General features: G+C 39.7%; 1 protein-coding gene across 11 annotated transcripts in view; it reads right to left on the minus strand.

Annotated features, from left to right (window-relative positions):
• The window catches only part of RFX3 (regulatory factor X3), a 444,560-nt gene that overhangs the window by 214,039 nt on the left and 212,027 nt on the right, over positions 1–18,494 (minus strand). For 2 of the 11 annotated variants that reach the window (XM_059411956.1, XM_059411945.1), the window contains exon 1: positions 14,800–14,836. The exons of the other annotated variants lie outside the window; for them this stretch is intronic. In XM_059411956.1, coding sequence (XP_059267939.1) covers positions 14,800–14,809 — 10 coding nt within the window. In that variant the 5' untranslated portion in view covers positions 14,810–14,836. Of the gene's footprint in view, positions 1–14,799; positions 14,837–18,494 lie in introns of those variants that run through there. 11 annotated transcript variants of the gene reach the window in all.

Consider the following 18,494-nt stretch of genomic DNA (forward strand, 5'->3'; position numbering starts at 1 on the left):
GCAGAGAGAGAGGAGGAAGCAGGCTCCCCGCTGAGCAGAGAGCCCGATGCGGGACTCGATCCCAGGACCCTGAGATCATGACCTGAGCCGAAGGCAGCGGCTTGAACCCACTGAGCCACCCAGGCGCCCCAGAAGACTATTCTTTACATAAAGTGAGAGTAAGAGAAAATTAAAATATGGTCAATGAGGACAAACAGGATGACTGTAGCCCAGGAAAAAGACGTATGGTCAATTCTTAGAAAAGGATTTTGCTTATTTCAATCAACATATATTTTATGCATACATCTATCAGATCCCCTGATCCTTCTGATCTGGTTGCTTGATGAGCTAGAACAATTCAACTTTCTTATTGAAATGGTAGATGCTGACGAGTAAAAGGAAATGCTTGCAGAGCAAGACAGGGCAAAACATGAAACGAAGATATAAGCATTCAAGAAATGTTTATCAGTACTACTAAGATGGCAAATATACACATACAAATCCCTTTCAACACCACCCCCCCCACCCCGCAAAAACAGTTGTCTGATCTACGGGCAAGTATCTCAGATTAAGAAAATCTCAATTCTAGAGTTAGAAAGGCCAGATCTCTAATAAGGAGTATTCCTCTGAAATCAGTTAAAAGTGCCACTGTCCAAATATTTTCATTATATTCAATAGTCATTTTTTGTTCTTTACTTTTTTTTTGTCTTCCCTTACTATTCTCTCCCAATCCTCTGTTGGATACACAAATTTAAACACTTAGTGATGCAAAAAAAAAAGTATTATTCTTTACATAAATATGAATTACATGTCTTTCCATAGACTCCAGGCTTGTTAATTTTCCTAATGGAGTCTAAAGTCTTTCCACTACCCTCGACCTAATCCTAACCTGCTTCAAATTACCATGTTTTGAAGTTTTGCCTCAGGTTCTGGTCAGGGATAAAGCACCATCAAGGACAGGTGGCTTTTGTAAAGTAACAAGAAAGAGTAATAAAATAATTATTTCCAAGAATCTTACTTTAAAATTCTTGCAACCATTCTATTCAACTCAGGTAGATTTTATATTCCAGGAATCTTAACATATGACTTCTTGAAATAACAGAACTCAGCACTCCCTGAAACAGTAGCTAAGACGTTCTTTGCTACTAAATATTTGGTTTTAAAAGAGCTACCAAAACTGGCACCAGATCTTGGTTTCTAATACTATTTTCCAATAAAAGGAACCAGGGTTTTTTAGAGAAATGTTTTTAAGAGTAGAGCAGAAAATCCAGGGGTGAGTCTGATGCACACTATAGTACCAGGTACCAAGTAGTGTTCAGAACGAAAACAAAAGAAACCCCACAACAAGGAGGATATGTCAAAGGGATACGGGCATCAATTAAAGGCTCCCAATGACCAAAGCTGGAACTATGAGAACAATAAAATACAATGGTACTGCGTTATGGCCTAAAGTATAAAATAAATATCCACAAATCCATACTCACATAAATAAATGACTGACGAAATGAACAGGCGAGTAGAGACGAATCACATGCAGAAGTATCCCAAATAATTTATGAAGATACTCTACCCTCAAGGGCGTGGAACATGACTCCCCAACTCCTTACACGTGGGCTGTGCATAGTGGCTTCCTTCCAAACAGTACAGTCTGGAAAGGGGGAACTGAGAGCAACCTCATCCTGGTGCCACCTGTTGATAATCTGGGGACCTGGGTGTGAGGCAGAAGGGCACTCTCCGCACTATCCTCGCAAGCCTTCTGTAAATCTGAACCTGTTCTAGAATTTAAAAATGCATTTCAAACGTTAAAAAAATATCTGCTATTCCCTTTGGCTTTCTTAAGTTGACTACCTGGCTTACCTGTAGAAACTCTAGTCAATTTTAGACCACTGCAGTTGTACAACTGTCTGTAAGACTCTCCAATCCGGAGGTCACTTGCACTGCAGCAGAATGGCAGGATAAGAGGCACAGCCTGCACCTGAACACTACTCTCCAAGCAACTCTTCCTGGGATGGAAATAACCGATTTCTTTATCTATAAAATGGGGCCAATCCGCCCGAGGGCTGTGTGACTCCTGTGGGGACAGGGCTCACGTGACGGCCATTACAGAGAGCCTCATCCACGACCAGCTACGCGTTCTCCAGCTCAGCCCCACTTGGGGCCAGTCCTGGAAGCTTCCATATATTTGTTTCTTTAGACATGATGCTCAAACGTTTGTTTGTTGGTTTTTCCCCCCAAAAATCAATTCATGCTAACTCTACCTCTGGAAGAAAAACTAGAAAGGAGACACAGTGGTTGCCTTTCTGTGGGAGAACAGGAGGCCGGAGTGGGGGGTACATAATTTGCACTGTATATATTCCCAGGCTATCTGAGTTATTTTTTTTTAATCCGTGTATGCATTAGCTATTTAAAAACTTCTGACAAAAGCCACAACAAGAAATCTATGACTCAGGGATGACTATCACTTTCTTATTTCTACCTTTGTATCTGCTATCTGTGGGTTATCTCCTTTTAATATAGTACCAGGGCAAAGGCAAGAAGCGTGGCTCAAGAAGATTAGTCTAAAATGATTTCAATCAACTTCTTTTGTAGCAAATCAGCTGTTTCAAAACAGCGTAGCAGTCCCAGAATCAGAAGTGACTGGGGATGGAACCCGGCCCGTGACTGAGCCTCACAGAAGCCCAGCAGCTTCGTCTGTAACACTCGAATAACAATACCCACACTTCACAGGGTTGGTGGAAAGATGAAGTAACAGTACGGGTAAAATCCTCAGCATAGTGTCTGGTCCATCCATTACTGTCATTATAAGTATAAAGGGAAGTCTGCGGGAAGATCTGACTTCCCACTCAGACGTGTCTTCGACTGAGCTATGGATCCAGAAGCAACTTCCAAAGCATAACACCCCTGAGATGCCATTGGTTTTCAGCAATTATTATTCCTCGTTCCCTAAAGAAAAGGTGTTAGAGAACAAGAATGGACAGCAGCATTCCCCTCTGCATATAAACTTCTCAAATAGTAAGAAACAGCAGGAGTCATACACCATTGGTAATATATGCAGAACAGAGTGGTTCTTATAACCATCAAAGGAACAAAATACTCAAGGACAACAACATTTAGCACTTGATTAAATGTGCAGAACGCTAAGGTTGAAGCTGTCTTGGGGATTATGCCAGAAGATTGTGTAAGTTTAAAATTTTAAGTGATAGTCACATCCTGGCCTTTTGCCTTAGTTTCCTGCAAAAGGGCATGTCATATTTTACTAAGACACAAATTTTTGAGATTAGTGGTAACATATGTAAATAAGCTTAATAAAAATGCAGGTTAGAGCAAGGCAAATAAACATCTTAGGTACTCATTGAATATTTGTCAAATGGACTTCAGTGCATAAATGTGTGCATACGTAACATGTTACCAATGCATACGCCCTTCAATGAGTTATTAGTAATACTATTCCCTCCTGGCTGTCTCCAAAAAGAGAGCTATATTTTACCCTGATTTGTGTTACTGTGGGTTTAAAATTGAAGCACTTCAAAAACTAATGGCATGTTTATGCTCACAAGATCTTCTGTGTATCTGCATGGACACACACACACACACATACCCTATACACAGGCAACACTCTAGCACAGAAATGTATCTATATCTCTGTGTACCTGAATATAATTTAAGAGACACAAGTACTACCTCACCAAAGATAGCTTTAGAAATTCTTTATACTTTCTAATTTTTTGCTTTAGGATTCTGCTACAAGACTCGTTAAAGCCACTTCTTGCTTTTGAGGTCACACGCGACCTCAAATCAAACCGAGCAACTTGACTGCTACTAGAAAGTCAAAAAGTACGAAGTCATCATAAATTTTCGGACTTAACAGGTCAAGGATTGTTTCAAGACAATGGGCAGGAGAATAGGGATCTGAAGGTACAATGATAAAAATATTTGTTTAAAGATTTATTTGAGAGAGAGAGTATGATAAGGAGTGCTGGGGAAGGGGGGTGCAGAGGGACAGACTCCCTACTGAGAACAGAACCTGACCCAGGGCTCCATCTCACGACCCTGATATCATGACCTGAGCAGAAATCAAAAGTTGGACACCTAAGTGACTGAGCCGCCCAGGTGCCCCAATGATGATAAAGATCTGAAACACTTCCAAGTAATTAGACTAGGAACCATTTCAGGAACTCCATTCTATTACTAGATCGCCCCATCCAATAAGACCAATTACTGATGTTTTTTTTTTCTCAGTTCTTCCATTTTATGCAACACCTTACAGTTGGTAAGTCATTTACAAGAATCATCTAATCCAGTCAAAAAGTTGTGAGCAAAAAGTTGTGCAGTTACTTGAGGGACAGAAAGCCACCAAACCTGTAAGTGGCAAAAACGGGCTCCATACCCACATCTTCCATCCGCAAGCAGAGGGCTCTCTCCCGCCGCCCACTGCTGAATTCCCCTTATGGACGGTCCGGACTTCTACAGCGCGACTCCACGTCTGAGGCCTGCAGTCCTTCCTCAGGTGGTTTAGGACATCCTCTCCGGCCGCAAGCCCGCACACTGCCCACAGACGCTATTCCAAATTTAAATCGATCTTCCAGATAAGACCAGCGGATGCTTTTTCCCTGTTCCTAGACACAGAATAAACTTCCTGCCAAAATCTCCAGAGGCCGAGTGTCCTCCGCTGTTCTCCCTTTTCAGGTGTGGGTGCACCCTGGACAGGCTCCTTCCTCCGGGATCCCGGTGCTCCTCTCGCCAACCACATGGCCACGCTTCCTGGTCTCCCGCCTCACTTCCTGCGGACAGCAGCGAGCGCACCGACCAAACCGACTGTCGCCGGACAGCAGCGAGCGCACCGACCAAACCGACTGTCGCCGGACAGCAGCGAGCGCACCGACCAAATCGACCGTCCCCGCTGTCGCCACCCGTGGCTGTAATTTACATTCACTCATGTCACTGGGTGTTTCATGTCCGACTCCCCCCCCCCACCCCCAGGACTGTCAGTGACACAAAAGATCAAGATGAGGCCACTTTTTGTTCTTAGTCACTACTGTGTCACCGATGCCTGGCCCAATTTCCAGCCCCACACCGGGTACCTGATTCCTTTCTTGTAAAAGCTAAACAAATAGGCAACGAGGCAAAGTCCTTTTTCAGCCCTTAAATACTTGAAAATACCTATTATTCTGCTGATTCCTCACTCCACACACACACACACACATGTTTTAATAAGGAAACCATGCTGATTCATTGAAATATTCCTTTTATGACAGAGTACCCAGATATATCCTGGAACCTGGAAGCTGTAATGAATATAATGGTATTTTCTCACCAGCGGAGACCGAACCTTCTTCACTCCACACACTGCACTCGTACTAAGACAACAGTTTATACCTGGGACATGGCAGTAACAGAGCACAAATTCTCAGGTCTTCTTCATATGAAATGCTCTCAAAACACGTCTACTTGATTCTCAACAAGCGTGCTAATTTGACAAACCTACATCCAGATCTTTTACGTTAACCGCTGCTATAGACCATTTGAGTTTCAGCCAGTCATTTCAGATGGCTAAGCTTTTTAGTCCTGATTCCCTCACCCAAACTGTTAGCTATGGTGCTCAGCTTTATGTGATATGCAAATGTGATGGGCCCGTTTCATCGAAATTGGTGATAAAAATGATTGCGAGGACAAAGTGAAAGAGAGAGCCGGATCGCATCACTAGAAACACCTCTCTCCTAGCTGACATCAATCCTCCCATCAAATTTTTTCAACCGTCTATGAATCTGCCAGTCCTCATAAAACAGACCCTAATTTGACCATCTATCTCCCAAACACCATCTGTGACACACTGGCCAAACCCTTGCAAAACCAACTTACTCCACCCAGACAGTAAAAGAGTGACACAATCGTCATGTGACACATTCCAAGTGAACCCATGTGGTCTCCAGAGGATTACTTCTTTTTTACGACAGTGTTCACAAAGTGTCTAATAGTGAGTTAAAGAACTGTCCCAGGATAGATAAGAAACCCATAATCTTAGTGTTGCAGAAATCTGCCGTGACCCCTCTTTTCTGGAAATAAAAACAGTATGTGCGAGCTAGTCCTTCAGCACGACTGATCCTGATCCTAACTGTTGCGAGATGAGCAAACCAAGCCTCCCAGCGCTTTCTCCCCACTGCCCCTCCCCCACGGCCCCGCCTTCCTTGGACTTGAACCCCCTTGCTACCACCACGAGTCTCCTTTACCGAATTTGAATATCATTTTCTTCCATAGAGAAGTTGAAACCAAACCAGGAGCTCCACAAATCTGCCTTTGTTCCAACATCCAGTATTATGCCATCTGCCCCGAGCAGCAGTTTATGCTTTTTCTTGATTTTACTTCTGAACATGTTACGGCCTGAACCTAACATGTTGTGGTCCTTATTGTCCCAAACCTCAACTCGTTTCAAGATTCAGCCTCCTGAACACAACTCTAATACTACCTCGGTGTGTATGTTCCAACCTATGCTTACATATGAGAATCATCTGTGCTCGTACTGGCAGTATTTCACGTGGGAGAACCTACGCACATTTCATTTACTCAATTAGTGTGTCACTGCGTGCCAAAAGTATGCGATTCACCACACGAAAGCAAAGGGCACAAAGATATCTAAGATGTGGTCCCCGCCTTCAAAAAATCCAGAGGGAAAATCGACTTTTAGGCAGAAATACCAGCTTCTCGATTACCAAGATGAAAGGAAGTGCCATATGAGCAGAGTACAGAGGGACTAACTAGCTCTAGGAAGCAGGAACTGCTGCAGTCTTCACCAAGGAAAAAAGATAGGAGTCAAGTCTCTCAGGGTAAGGAAGTAGTCGTGGAAAGACTGGAAATATGCACAAAACCATGGAATTATAAAGAGTACACTGTCTTCAGACAAGAATTAATGTAGCTGGAATTTAAGTTGTGTGGAGTCCAAGAGACAGCCCAAAAAGATAGAGTCCATCATGAAAAGGCACTGTAATCTAGATGTCCAACACGTAAGATAAATAAAATAAGCAAATACTTCCTACAGCATCCTAGGCAGTGGTTAGAAGCAATCAAGAGGTATACCCAATGACACAGCAGATCTTTAAATCAGTGCTGGAGACAAACTAAATGATGTCTAGAGGATAACACCAGTAACACACAATTAAAATACATGCCCACCCAGTGTTTGTGTGCACACACAATAAATCCACATGGTTACAAGACACATACCAAGAATCAGATCAGATCAAAAGTAGGAAAATTGTTGTCTGTGGAGAGGGAACCTACCAGGGACGGGAGGTAGGAAGGACAGGGTTGTTGTTTTTAATGGTGTATGCATCTGTTTGAAGTCCAAAGACATCAAAAACTTACAGCTGTCCTATCAGTGACACAAGTTTTCAGGATTGGAAATGCCAAAATCAAACATTTTTAGAAAGAAAGTATGGCCCAGTGTGAAGGAAAAGCCCTGTAGCTATATTTCTTCCAGAGTCAAAGCACATAGGTTCATTGCCTCTTTGGTGCACGTGCTGAGTAGACCTTCAGGGTTCTGGAAGCAAAGGCTGGGTATCAGTAAACTGACTATAAGCAAGGGTGCATGTAGAACTTTCCGGAACAGGTTAAAGAGAAGACGAGGTCTGACAGGGAATCATTCACCACAAATACAAGCAGTATCTTAAGGCCCAAATTTGGGCTAGGACTACTTTTGAAAGCAGTCCTGCCCTGCAGGAGAGGGTGAACTACATAAAGACTAAGGGTTTTGCAAGCTGAAGGTCTCTTCCATTTTCTTACAAATGCGCCAAAGGAAGAGCAATGAAAAATTAAAACAAAGCCTTGCTGGGTATGTTTTGGGAGCTCAGGGCAGGGATCCCTGTAATAAACTCATACAAGCCCTTTCACTTGAGAGATAAATCTTGCATTACCAAGCACTGCTTCAATCTGTACGGACAGACTTTCTATAGAACTGTAGCTGAACACTACAGGCAAGACGCCAACATTTTTAAATTTCATCAGGCTCTAGTGCCAGGTGACAATTGTTTGCTGTGACATGATTTATGCAACACATTTCATCCACTTATCGTAGAATCAAAAGGCATGTTACCAAAGGGTTCTCACTCAGATAGCCAGGAATGATTTCTAACCCAATCACCTCTGTGAAAAGTGAAAAACACACCTGGGAAGTTCCAGGACCAGAGCCCGCGAACTGAATTTGGAGAATAAAGAATTTAGAGCCACAGAGCTGGCAACCTTACCGGACCATCCTCTCTTCTGAAGACACTGTTTTTCATGTGGGTGCAAAAAGCTAACCAAAAGGCCACCAGAACCAAAATATATTTTTCAAATTATAAGTGGTAAGTGCAAACGATATGTGACGTGGTTAAAGACACTCTTGATTTATAGAACTTTACGGGTCCACAGACGGGCTCACGAGGGTCGCGCATTTGTGTCTCCCTTCTCAGTCGACGCTTCAGTAACATGACAGGGATTCTTTTCCCTCTGAATCTTCTCCTAAAGAGTCATTTCAGCCCCATTTAATTATCCACCATCTCATCCTTCTACCTTCTGACCTATTCTACTCAGATTAGGGACATTTTGATAGAAAAGCATCTGTAAAAGAGAGGGTCTTCCACTAATGACCCTAAAACAATTTTATATTTTAAGTATTATTACCTAAAGAAGGTAAAATCTATATTCTCCACGGGTGGTGAGATATGGGTATTAGTTCCTTTCCTCTCTATAAAACACGTGTTGCTTTTATTTTTCTTTTTAAGATTTTATTTATTTATTTGACAGACAGAGATCACAAGTAGGCAGAGAGGCAGGCAGAGAGAGAGGAGGAAGCAGGCTCCCTGCTGAGCAGAGAGCCCGATGTGGGGCTCGATCCCAGGACCTTGAGATCATGACCTGAGCTAAGGCAGAAGCTTAATCCTCTGAGCCACCCAGGTACCCCAAGAAGTTCTCATTTTTAAAAGATGATTATATATCTGAGGACCTTGGTCTGGGGCATCCCTCTTGCCTTCTGTCATGATTCTGGCTTACGCCCGTCTCAGATATGAATGCGCAAACCAGCTTTGTCATGGGATCTCTGACAAACTGGACCATGGAAGGCAGGGGCTGAGCAAATCCCAAAGGTACCTCTCAGATACTAACGTGAAATTATATTATACTAAAATGCCAAATTTTCCCATAATGAGACACGTGAGATCAGCATCTCAGCAACTTAGAGTAAAGACTAAAGGGTTTGAAATCAACACAAATATTCTTATACCTCAGTGGACACATCCATGAAAAAGAAGAATCTAACAGTGCCGTAGCATAAATTTAATACTCTTAGAAAAAAAGCCCTTGTTCAATGAAACAGTTATCATTCTTACAGTCACCCACCCATTCTTCCTCTAGCTTACACACTCACCAAGCAGGGTAAGCAAAACTTCTGAAAACATAACATTACAATGTTTAGCGTCCAATTTTACTTTTCTTAGCATGAAGCTTGAAACTAATAAACCAAAGCTGTTGTTTATTCATGTTACTTATTCATCTCATTCTCTGTACATCTTAACTAAAGCAGGATTTCACAGAGCTAGCGCCTAACCTCTCAGCTTCCCAAGTTTAAGAGGATTATTAGGGGCTAAAAAAAAAAAATGTCTTCAAACAATATACCACTAATTACATTACAATATGATAGCAGCTAGTCCACTATCCAAAAAAGCTCCGAGACATTGCTCACTATTTTGTTGCCATTTCCAAATACACGAACTTCTGTTTCTATAGTGAGAAAGGATGATACTTGGGCATCACCTAGCCCATTTCCTAACGGGCAACATATTTTTACTATATGCGCAACAGAGAGCTAAACTACAAATGCCTTCCACTATTTCTACTGCATTCTCATTCTGATGTAGTTAATGTCCCCACAGAATGATTGCTCTTGTACAATGACAGGTCGCTGCAATCGACAAAATCCGGCATTTCCCAGTGAGTTCTGACACCCATCCCTGAGACTATTTTTTTCTTATTTCCTTGCTTTCACTAAAATTCATTTAAAATATGTGTTACACAGTAACAGTCTCCACTGCTGCCTTTAAAAGAGTCATTTGTAACTCAGCTTTTTATGTCACTCCACACAGTAAATAAATATAAATACAACTCATGGGGATGAGATACTGCCTAAAATATAATCATGCCAAGTAGCAACAATACGCTTAATGATTTAGTTTATAGCTACTGATTCTTAGATCTTATGTCATTATGTGGGTGGTATTTACTGCAAGGTAAGCATTTAGCAAATTTACACAGGAGAGAAATTTCAAGTTCATGATTGCTATGAGAGGAAAAATAAAAAAGGATCTATTTAAGCACCTTATGAAATTCTCTTTCATGTAATTTAAACTTTCCTGGTAGTTTTGAAATCCCATTATTCCATGAAATGTAAAATATTTACAAAATCAAGAATACACTAGGTGATTTACAGGCCAAAGAGCTTCTCCTGAGTTGGGGGGCTGGGGAGCAGTTACAGTCTGAGTCGGATCACAAGACACATGCAGCAAATGTTTTTAAAATCTTACAGCAAAGTTTATACTTTGATGTTATTGAAAGTACGTAAGAGAATAACTATTTTCATGGTATGAAAACATAAATTGAGTTTTGTGTTTCTTTATTAAATGTTACAGTTCATCATTTTTATTCATTTGATCCAATATCCCAATCCTCCGAAACCATTTTAACAGATACTGTGTTTGTCAGGAAAAGCATCTGTCATCATGACCCTAAAGTTCAAAGGACTCGAAGGACACACTTGGGGTGAAGACAGAATAGTTTTAACACCAGCATGTAAAGAGCCATTCAGTAAAGCAACACTAGTGAGGACTAAGAAACTGGAATGCATCTGCCAGTCTTCTCATCTAAAAACACATGACGTAAGAACTACTACACTCTCGAGGACCAGGTTCTTGCTAGGAAGAAGTACAATCAGAATAATATTCTGCTACAGCAAAGTTTCTTTTACATTCGTGGTAACATAACAATTACCATAGACAAGTCTGGTAAGAAGCAGAAGTATAAACAAAGCACCACCTACAGAGAATGTTCAAGGGACATCACAGAATGTTTTATGAACAAAAATTAACACAAGCATTAACATCTCTATGGATATATCATATATCATATATATGGTTTATTGATATTAAACTCACATCCAAGTTATTAAATTTTTAATTTGCATATTAAGTTTTACAAACACCTATATTAGCATACCTACTATTTTGGTTTTTGCTTTATTTTGGTTTTAGTGGCAAGTAACCATGTGGAGAATATCTGAAAGGAAGAACATGGCCTTTTCCTATACTGAACATTTCTTATTTCAGTAACAAGAATTAGGTTGTTAGAGTTACAAAAGTGAATTTCAGTATTTCCCAAATCATAAGGCAGTTGGTGTTTACTATTCCCAAAAATAAAAGACAGGGAAACATTCCCTAACTCATTTTACAAGGCTAAGATTATCCTGATTTTTTTTAAATGACAAAAACAAGGAAATTTAACTACTATCAATATTCCTCAGGAAAAAAGACACAAAAATATCTGTTAAAAAATGCTGACAAATCAAACCTCGTGACATATAGATATATGTCATGAATCATGACAAAATCAGACTTATTCCAGAATTCAAAGTTGCTTTATCATTAGAATATCAATCGTGGTAATTTACCAGGTTAACAGACTTAAAGAGAAAAAGCGTAGGATCATCTGGATTTAACATTCACTCATAAATAAAAACTCCCAGCAAACAGGCAACAGAAAGGAACATCCTCAATTTAATTAAGGGTATCCACAAAGAACCTAGAGCCAATAGTAAACTTAATGGTGAAAGACGAAATGTTGTATTTCTAAGATCAGGAAGAGCACAAGGACAGCCTCCCGTACCATTTTGATCCAACACTGTAGGTCATAATCAATGCAATAAGGCAAGAAAGATGAATAAAAAGCAGACAAATCAGAAAAGAAGTAAAACCATCTTTGTTTGCAGACAACATGATCATCTATGCAAAAAATCCCAAGGCGTTTTGTTTTTTTTTTTTAAGTTATTAGGAATAGTAGGTATATTTAGTAACATTACGAGGTTGTAAGGTCAATATCTAAAAAGTCAAATATATTTCTATACCAGCCATATTGTATTTCAATACTACCGAAATTTACAACATATATTATTTACAATAGTATCAGATATATGATCTACTTGGTGATAACCTTAACAAAAACTATATGAAGAAAACTGAAAGATTAGAAATCATAAGTAAGAGAAATTAAAGACCTAAAAAAGAGATATATCATGTTTATGGATCATCATACCCAATATAATGAAAATACTATTTTCTGTGAAATTGATCCATAGAGTCAACATAATTGCAATCAAAATTCCAGGAAGGGCTTTGTGGATTTAGACAAGCTAATTCTAAAGTTTATATCCAAATGCAAAGGATCTAAAATAATCACAACAAATCTGAAACACAAGACGAAATGTTAGAAATTATATATCACCTAATTTTAAGACTCTAAATCCACAGCAATCAAGACAGTAGGGTACACATAAAGATAGTAGTAAAAAAAACTGGAGGGAGGGAGGCACAGTAGGTTAAACGTCTGACCGTTGACTTCAGATTACGTCATGAGATCAAGCCCCAAGTAGGGCTCTATTTGGAATTCACTCTCTCTGCCATACCCACCCCCGACTTGCTCATGTACACGCTCTCTCTAATACATAAATAAATCTTCTTAAAAGATGGAACAGAAGTACATCCCTACATATATGGCCATTTCAATAAAGATGTCAAGGTAACTCAATGGAGAAATTAGTCTTATCAACAAATGGTGCTGGAAAAACTGGATACTTGTGTGGAAAGATATGAAACTTATCTTACACCATCTATAAAAATTAACTCAAAATGTATTATAGACCTAAAAATAAGATTACAAACTCCTAGAAGATAACATGAGACAATTTAAGTGACATTATGTTAGAAAAAATTTTTCATCTTCCATAAAAAAAAAATGCAAAAAAAAACCCTGATAAATGAACTTCATCTTAATGAGACTTTTGTTCTTTGAAAGGAGAGACTTAAGAAAATCAAAGTGCAAGCCCACGGACACGAGAAAAAAGTTCACAAAACATATTTCTGATAGGATTTGTGCCCGGAATATGTAAATATCTAAAAGGAACTAAATAAAGAGGAGAAAACCAACAACAACAACATGATTTTTAAAAATAGGCAAATGGTTGGACATTAACAAAAACAATATGCAAATGGCCAATAAGCATATGAAAAGAAGCTCGCCATCATTAGTCATTTTAGAGACATACAAATTAAGACTACAATGAGTTACCACTACATAGTCACCAGAACGATAGCTACAATTAAAAGCACTGTCAATCCCAGGTACTGGCAAGGACAAGGAGCAGCTGGAACCCTTCCACCCTACCAGCGGGGATGCAAAATGGCATAGCTGCTTTGGAAAACAGACTGGCAACTACTCATAAAATTATACATGCCCTTATCATAGGATTCCACAATCTCCTATTCGCCTACCTGAGTGTAATAAAACATACGCCCAAACACTTGCCCTAAATGCACTTAACTACTTTCTCCAGCAGAGCCAAAATCTAGAAACAATCCAAAGAGACTCAACAAAGTGTGGAGGGCCATGCAGTGAACAACACTCAGCAACGAGAAGGTTCCACTCTAAATGATTCATGTCCAATCTCAATTTAAGTGTGACCTAAACTAAGCCAGGCTATATATTGTGTGATTCCACGTAGAGCAAAATCTAGAAAAAACAAGACAATAATGGATACAATGCAGATCTGCGGTCACCAGAGGCCCAGGGATGGAGTAGAAGAAGATCAACTACAAAAGGAGAGAAACATGGGGCGCGCGGGTGGCTCAGTGGGTTAAAGCCTCTGCCTTTGGCTTAGGTCATGATCCCAGAGTCCTGGGATCTAGCCCTGCATTGGGCTCTCTGCTCAGAAAGGAGCCTGCTCCCCCCCCACCCACACTCTCTCTCTGCCAGCCTCTCTGCCTACTTGTCATCTCAGCCTGTCAAATAAATAAATAAAATCTTTAAAAAAAAAAAAAAAAAAGGAGAGAAACAAATTTGGGGGGATGATGAAAATGTTCTGTTCCTTGATTGTGACAGTGGAGTAGGACTAAACCTGACTATCAAACTGTACACTTTATATTGGGGAACTAGAATGTATGCAAACTGCTAACCAATATGGCCAGATAAAAAACTGCTACAGCAATCAAACATATTGAAGATACACACTGGTGGAAATTCCTAATACCTTACCTATCCACATTGTTTGATTTGAATATATAAAAATGCCAATGCTAAAAAAACAAACAAAAACCCAAACAAAACCGCAAAAGGGTATCTCAGTGGAAAAACCAGTCTCTTCTCAATGCTACAATTTCTATGCCTTTCTTTAAATTTCCTTTATACTCACAAGAAAACTATATTACAATATGAAGACCTGCTTACTAATGAAGGTATCTATATTTTAAAAGATGCTTTATTAAAAGAAAAGACTGTTCAACTGATAATAACCTGTAGGTTGTTTTTCCAGAGGGAGATCCTACCCCAAAGCCCTGACAGTCTGGAGACTTAACCCCACAAATCAGAGTATTTGTGGTCTATTAGAAGCATAGCATGTCATATCTAACAACCTGCCAATCCTTGTTCTAAACTTTTATCTCCTGGCAAATACAATATAAACCATTACTTATCAACAGGTCATCTTGGATATATTATAAGTCACATTAAAATGTCCTTAAAGAGGCGCACCTGGGGGCATCTGGGTGGCTCAGTAAGCCTCTGCCTTCAGCTCAGGTCATGATCTCAGGGTCCTGGGATCGAGTCCTGCATCGGGCTCTCTGCTCAGCGGGGAGCCTGCTTCCTCCTCTCTCTGCCTGCCTTTCTGTCTACTTGTGATCTCTCTCTGTCAAATAAATAAATAAAATCTTAAAAAAAAAAAAAAAGAGGGGCTGCTGGGCAGCTCAAGCAGGTTAAGCATCGGTCATGATCCCAGGATCCTGGGATCAACCCCTGTGTTGCGAAGGGCTCCCTGCTGAGCAGGGAGTCTGCTTCTCCCTCTCTCTCTCTGTTCCTCCCTCCTGCTCATGCTTCCTCGCTCTTAAATAAATAAATAAATATCTTTTTTTTAAAATATCCCTAAACAGTAACTACAAAATCAAACCTATTATTCCTGTATGCCAAGAGCCTACAATACACTGGGGAAGAAAAGCCATACACACAGGACACTTCTATTAATAATCAAGATATTATACATACCAAAGTAGAGTGGTGAGTGGTAAAGACAGTAAGATTGTCATCGTTGAAAAGAAAGCAAAGGGGACAGAATGAGATATGAGAGACTTGACCATTCCTGAACAAAGAGTTTGAAAAAACAAACGAGGTTGAGACAGAGATATTGGGCTGTGAACAACATTTTCAGCGGAGAAAGTAGAGACTACTTACCTGAATTGGAAGATTAGAGAGAAGTACAAGATAAGGCTGGGAAAAGATAGGATTCAATTATCCGAGAACACCTATTATATGGCAGGCATAGTACAGAAATGGAGCTGTTAGGAAAGAAATTCTAGATTTAGGAATTTGATCTTTTTACCCTGTAGTAGTACAAGTAATGGCAATTTCACATTCATTATCTCAACCAATTTTCACAACAAATGATTTTACAGAATGGAGAAACAGAGGTCCAGGGAGGTATATTTTTGTGCTTAAGGTCATACAGGCAGAACTAGGGCAAAAATAGCCCACTGTTCTTTTCTTTTTCTATCCTCTATACCACTCAGCTCCTCCACTCAAGAAAAAAATAAATCTCTCTTTTTTTTTTTAAAGTGTGATTGGGGGGTACCTGGCTGGCTCAGTCAGTAGAGCGTGTGACTCTTAATCTCAGGGTTGTGAGTTTGAGCCCCACATTGGGCACAGAGCCCACTTAATAAAATAAAATAAATAAAAATGCGATTTGATAAAAGCAATGTTTTGGTGAAATACATATGCTCATGCTATATGGGTTGAATTAGAAGGCAACGAACATGGAATCAAGGAGCAGTAGCAGTACTGTCCTATATTAATCCTGGAGCAGTGAAAACAAAAGGAATGAGAGTCATCATTCATGGGACTACACAAAAAGATTCAGCTATGTTTCTTGTTTGATAATGCCAAGAGACTCACAGATAACTAAGAGACCAGTAGAGCCACTGATAAAATTGAAATGTCAACAAATGCATCTGTTTTGTGGTGGAAATTAGCTACTGTGGTCAAATGGTGCCCAAACAAATATATTATGAGTCTCAAACCCTTAAACCAAAATAACCCAGGGCTTACTGCCACTGGGTATTTTATTTACAGATATTTTAAACTGTGTATACTTAAAAAATCTAGACCTTCCACCAACCCTCAAAGGTACCTATATTCATAAAACCAATTAGAGTTTATTCCTATTTTCTAGAAACCTCTAAGAGAGTTGGTACAGCTAAATCTAGAGAATTAATAAGTATCTCTTTAATTAAATCTATCATTGAGTCAAGGCTTTCTTTTAGGGGATCGAGGTCATGTGGCAATCACAAGTGAATGCCCAAAGGTATGCAACTAAGAAAGTATTTTAAAATCTATTAAAAGAAGAAATCTAGCTTACCTCTTACATGGAAATTATTTCTCAGGGCAAGGTTACATTTTCAACTTCTCCCAAGATTCTAACAAATTCATCTAAGGTATTAGTTAATTGACAAGAACACTGGGCTAGTAGCTCTTTAATAGCTATAAATCAATATTCAAAAGATAAAGTAGTCCTTAAAAGGGGGTAACAAAGAGGATTAGGACCAAGGAAGGGAGAGGTGAACCCAAATAAAATCATATCCAGGCTCGAGCAAAAAACACAGAGGTCAGTGCTGCTCTGTGCAATGGCCAGTAGAGGCTGCCAATGTACACGGACACGGAGGGCTCCCCTTCCACCCCACAGACACAAAAGGAGGTGTCACCAAAACAAAAAAGCATTCGGAGCTCATCATAGAGCATTTTTCAACAGCAGTCACCAAGACTCTTTTCAATCCTAGCTTCTGGGCATGGGTCACAGGAATGAAGGATATGCAGAGCAGTTGGAGCACTCGTGAAAGATGATCACACTCAGCCACTCTGACCAAAGGAAACCATCAAGCCCTGTAGGTAAACCTTTCCAGAGATGAAACTCCGGAGATGTGAAAATGGATATTTTCACTTAAGGATACCTCGATTTACAGTCTTTAAAGCCTCCTTCAAATAGATGTAACACTCGGCTTCTTCAAGTAAGGTCAATCAGTCACAGCTCAAAATTTTCAGCTACTGGGTACAAAGTTGGAACCTGATCTCCAGTTTGGAAGTATCGATCTTAAATTACAAATATTAACATGCTTAAACGGAATTCCCTCCTTTCCAGCAGTCAGGAGAAATTCTGTCTGCTGGTGCCCCGACCCAAAGCTGAGAACGTAAACGCTCAAATACACTGAGCGGCAATCACTTTTTAAAATTCATTTGGTGAATCTGCTCTACAAGTTGAAGAATTATGTATCTGGCCCTTTGTGAGCTCCAAACACTGCTAGTTCTTGTAGAGAGGAACTCTGCTGTCAATCAAGGCTCGAGTCGGCCCCGCAAATGTGTGCCGCAGCTTTCACCTGTCACTCCTGTTACACGTAATGTAGGCAGCTTAGCACTAAATCAATTTAAGGAACTGCAGAAGTTAAATACATACATTATTATTACGATGACAGAAAAGGCAATGAATGTCTTGCAGCTCCATTTGCTTTCTTTGTTAAGGAAGAAAAAGCTAATTATCTGTAGCTGTCAACCATGAAGACCCAGACCTATTTAAATCAACATTAGCCTTGGACAACTGAAAACATTTCTCGTTATTTTCGTCCGATTGTTTTCTTTTTTGCACAAAAACATAATTTCATGACAAAACACTAAACATTCTGAGGGACAATGTAAAAACGAGTGGAAAAAATGTAAAGCTACACTTTAGTATCCCTTTTCACAACCAATTTACTATCACAAAAAACTGCAATACCCATTCTCTAAACAGTATAGCCCAAATTTAGACAAACATAAAGCCTCTCTGTACAAATTCATATTAAGAAAATTCAACTTCACGAAAGCCACTGACTACTGGTTACAATGAAATTATGTCACAGATGATCAAGGAAGAAATTCTGTCCATTTATTTAATTAACAAGAGAGAGAAAGAGAAACACATCCACAGCTATGCTGATAGTCACAGAAAATTCACACTGAATCATAGGCTTCTGGTTTGTATATTATTTTCTTTATTTACCAAGCTTTCTTCCTCTGGTCCAGTCCCATAAGAATCTAGAAGTAATAAGTAGTTGGTTTTGAATTTTCACTTTTCAGATTTAAGGATCAACTTGTATATTTCCAGGATATCAAAGAAGAATTCAAAGAATATTCTTAATAAGTGCAAGAAA

The sequence above is a fragment of the Mustela nigripes genome, chromosome 9 (genome assembly GCF_022355385.1).
Source record: "Mustela nigripes isolate SB6536 chromosome 9, MUSNIG.SB6536, whole genome shotgun sequence".
NCBI classification, from domain to species: domain Eukaryota; kingdom Metazoa; phylum Chordata; class Mammalia; order Carnivora; family Mustelidae; genus Mustela; species Mustela nigripes.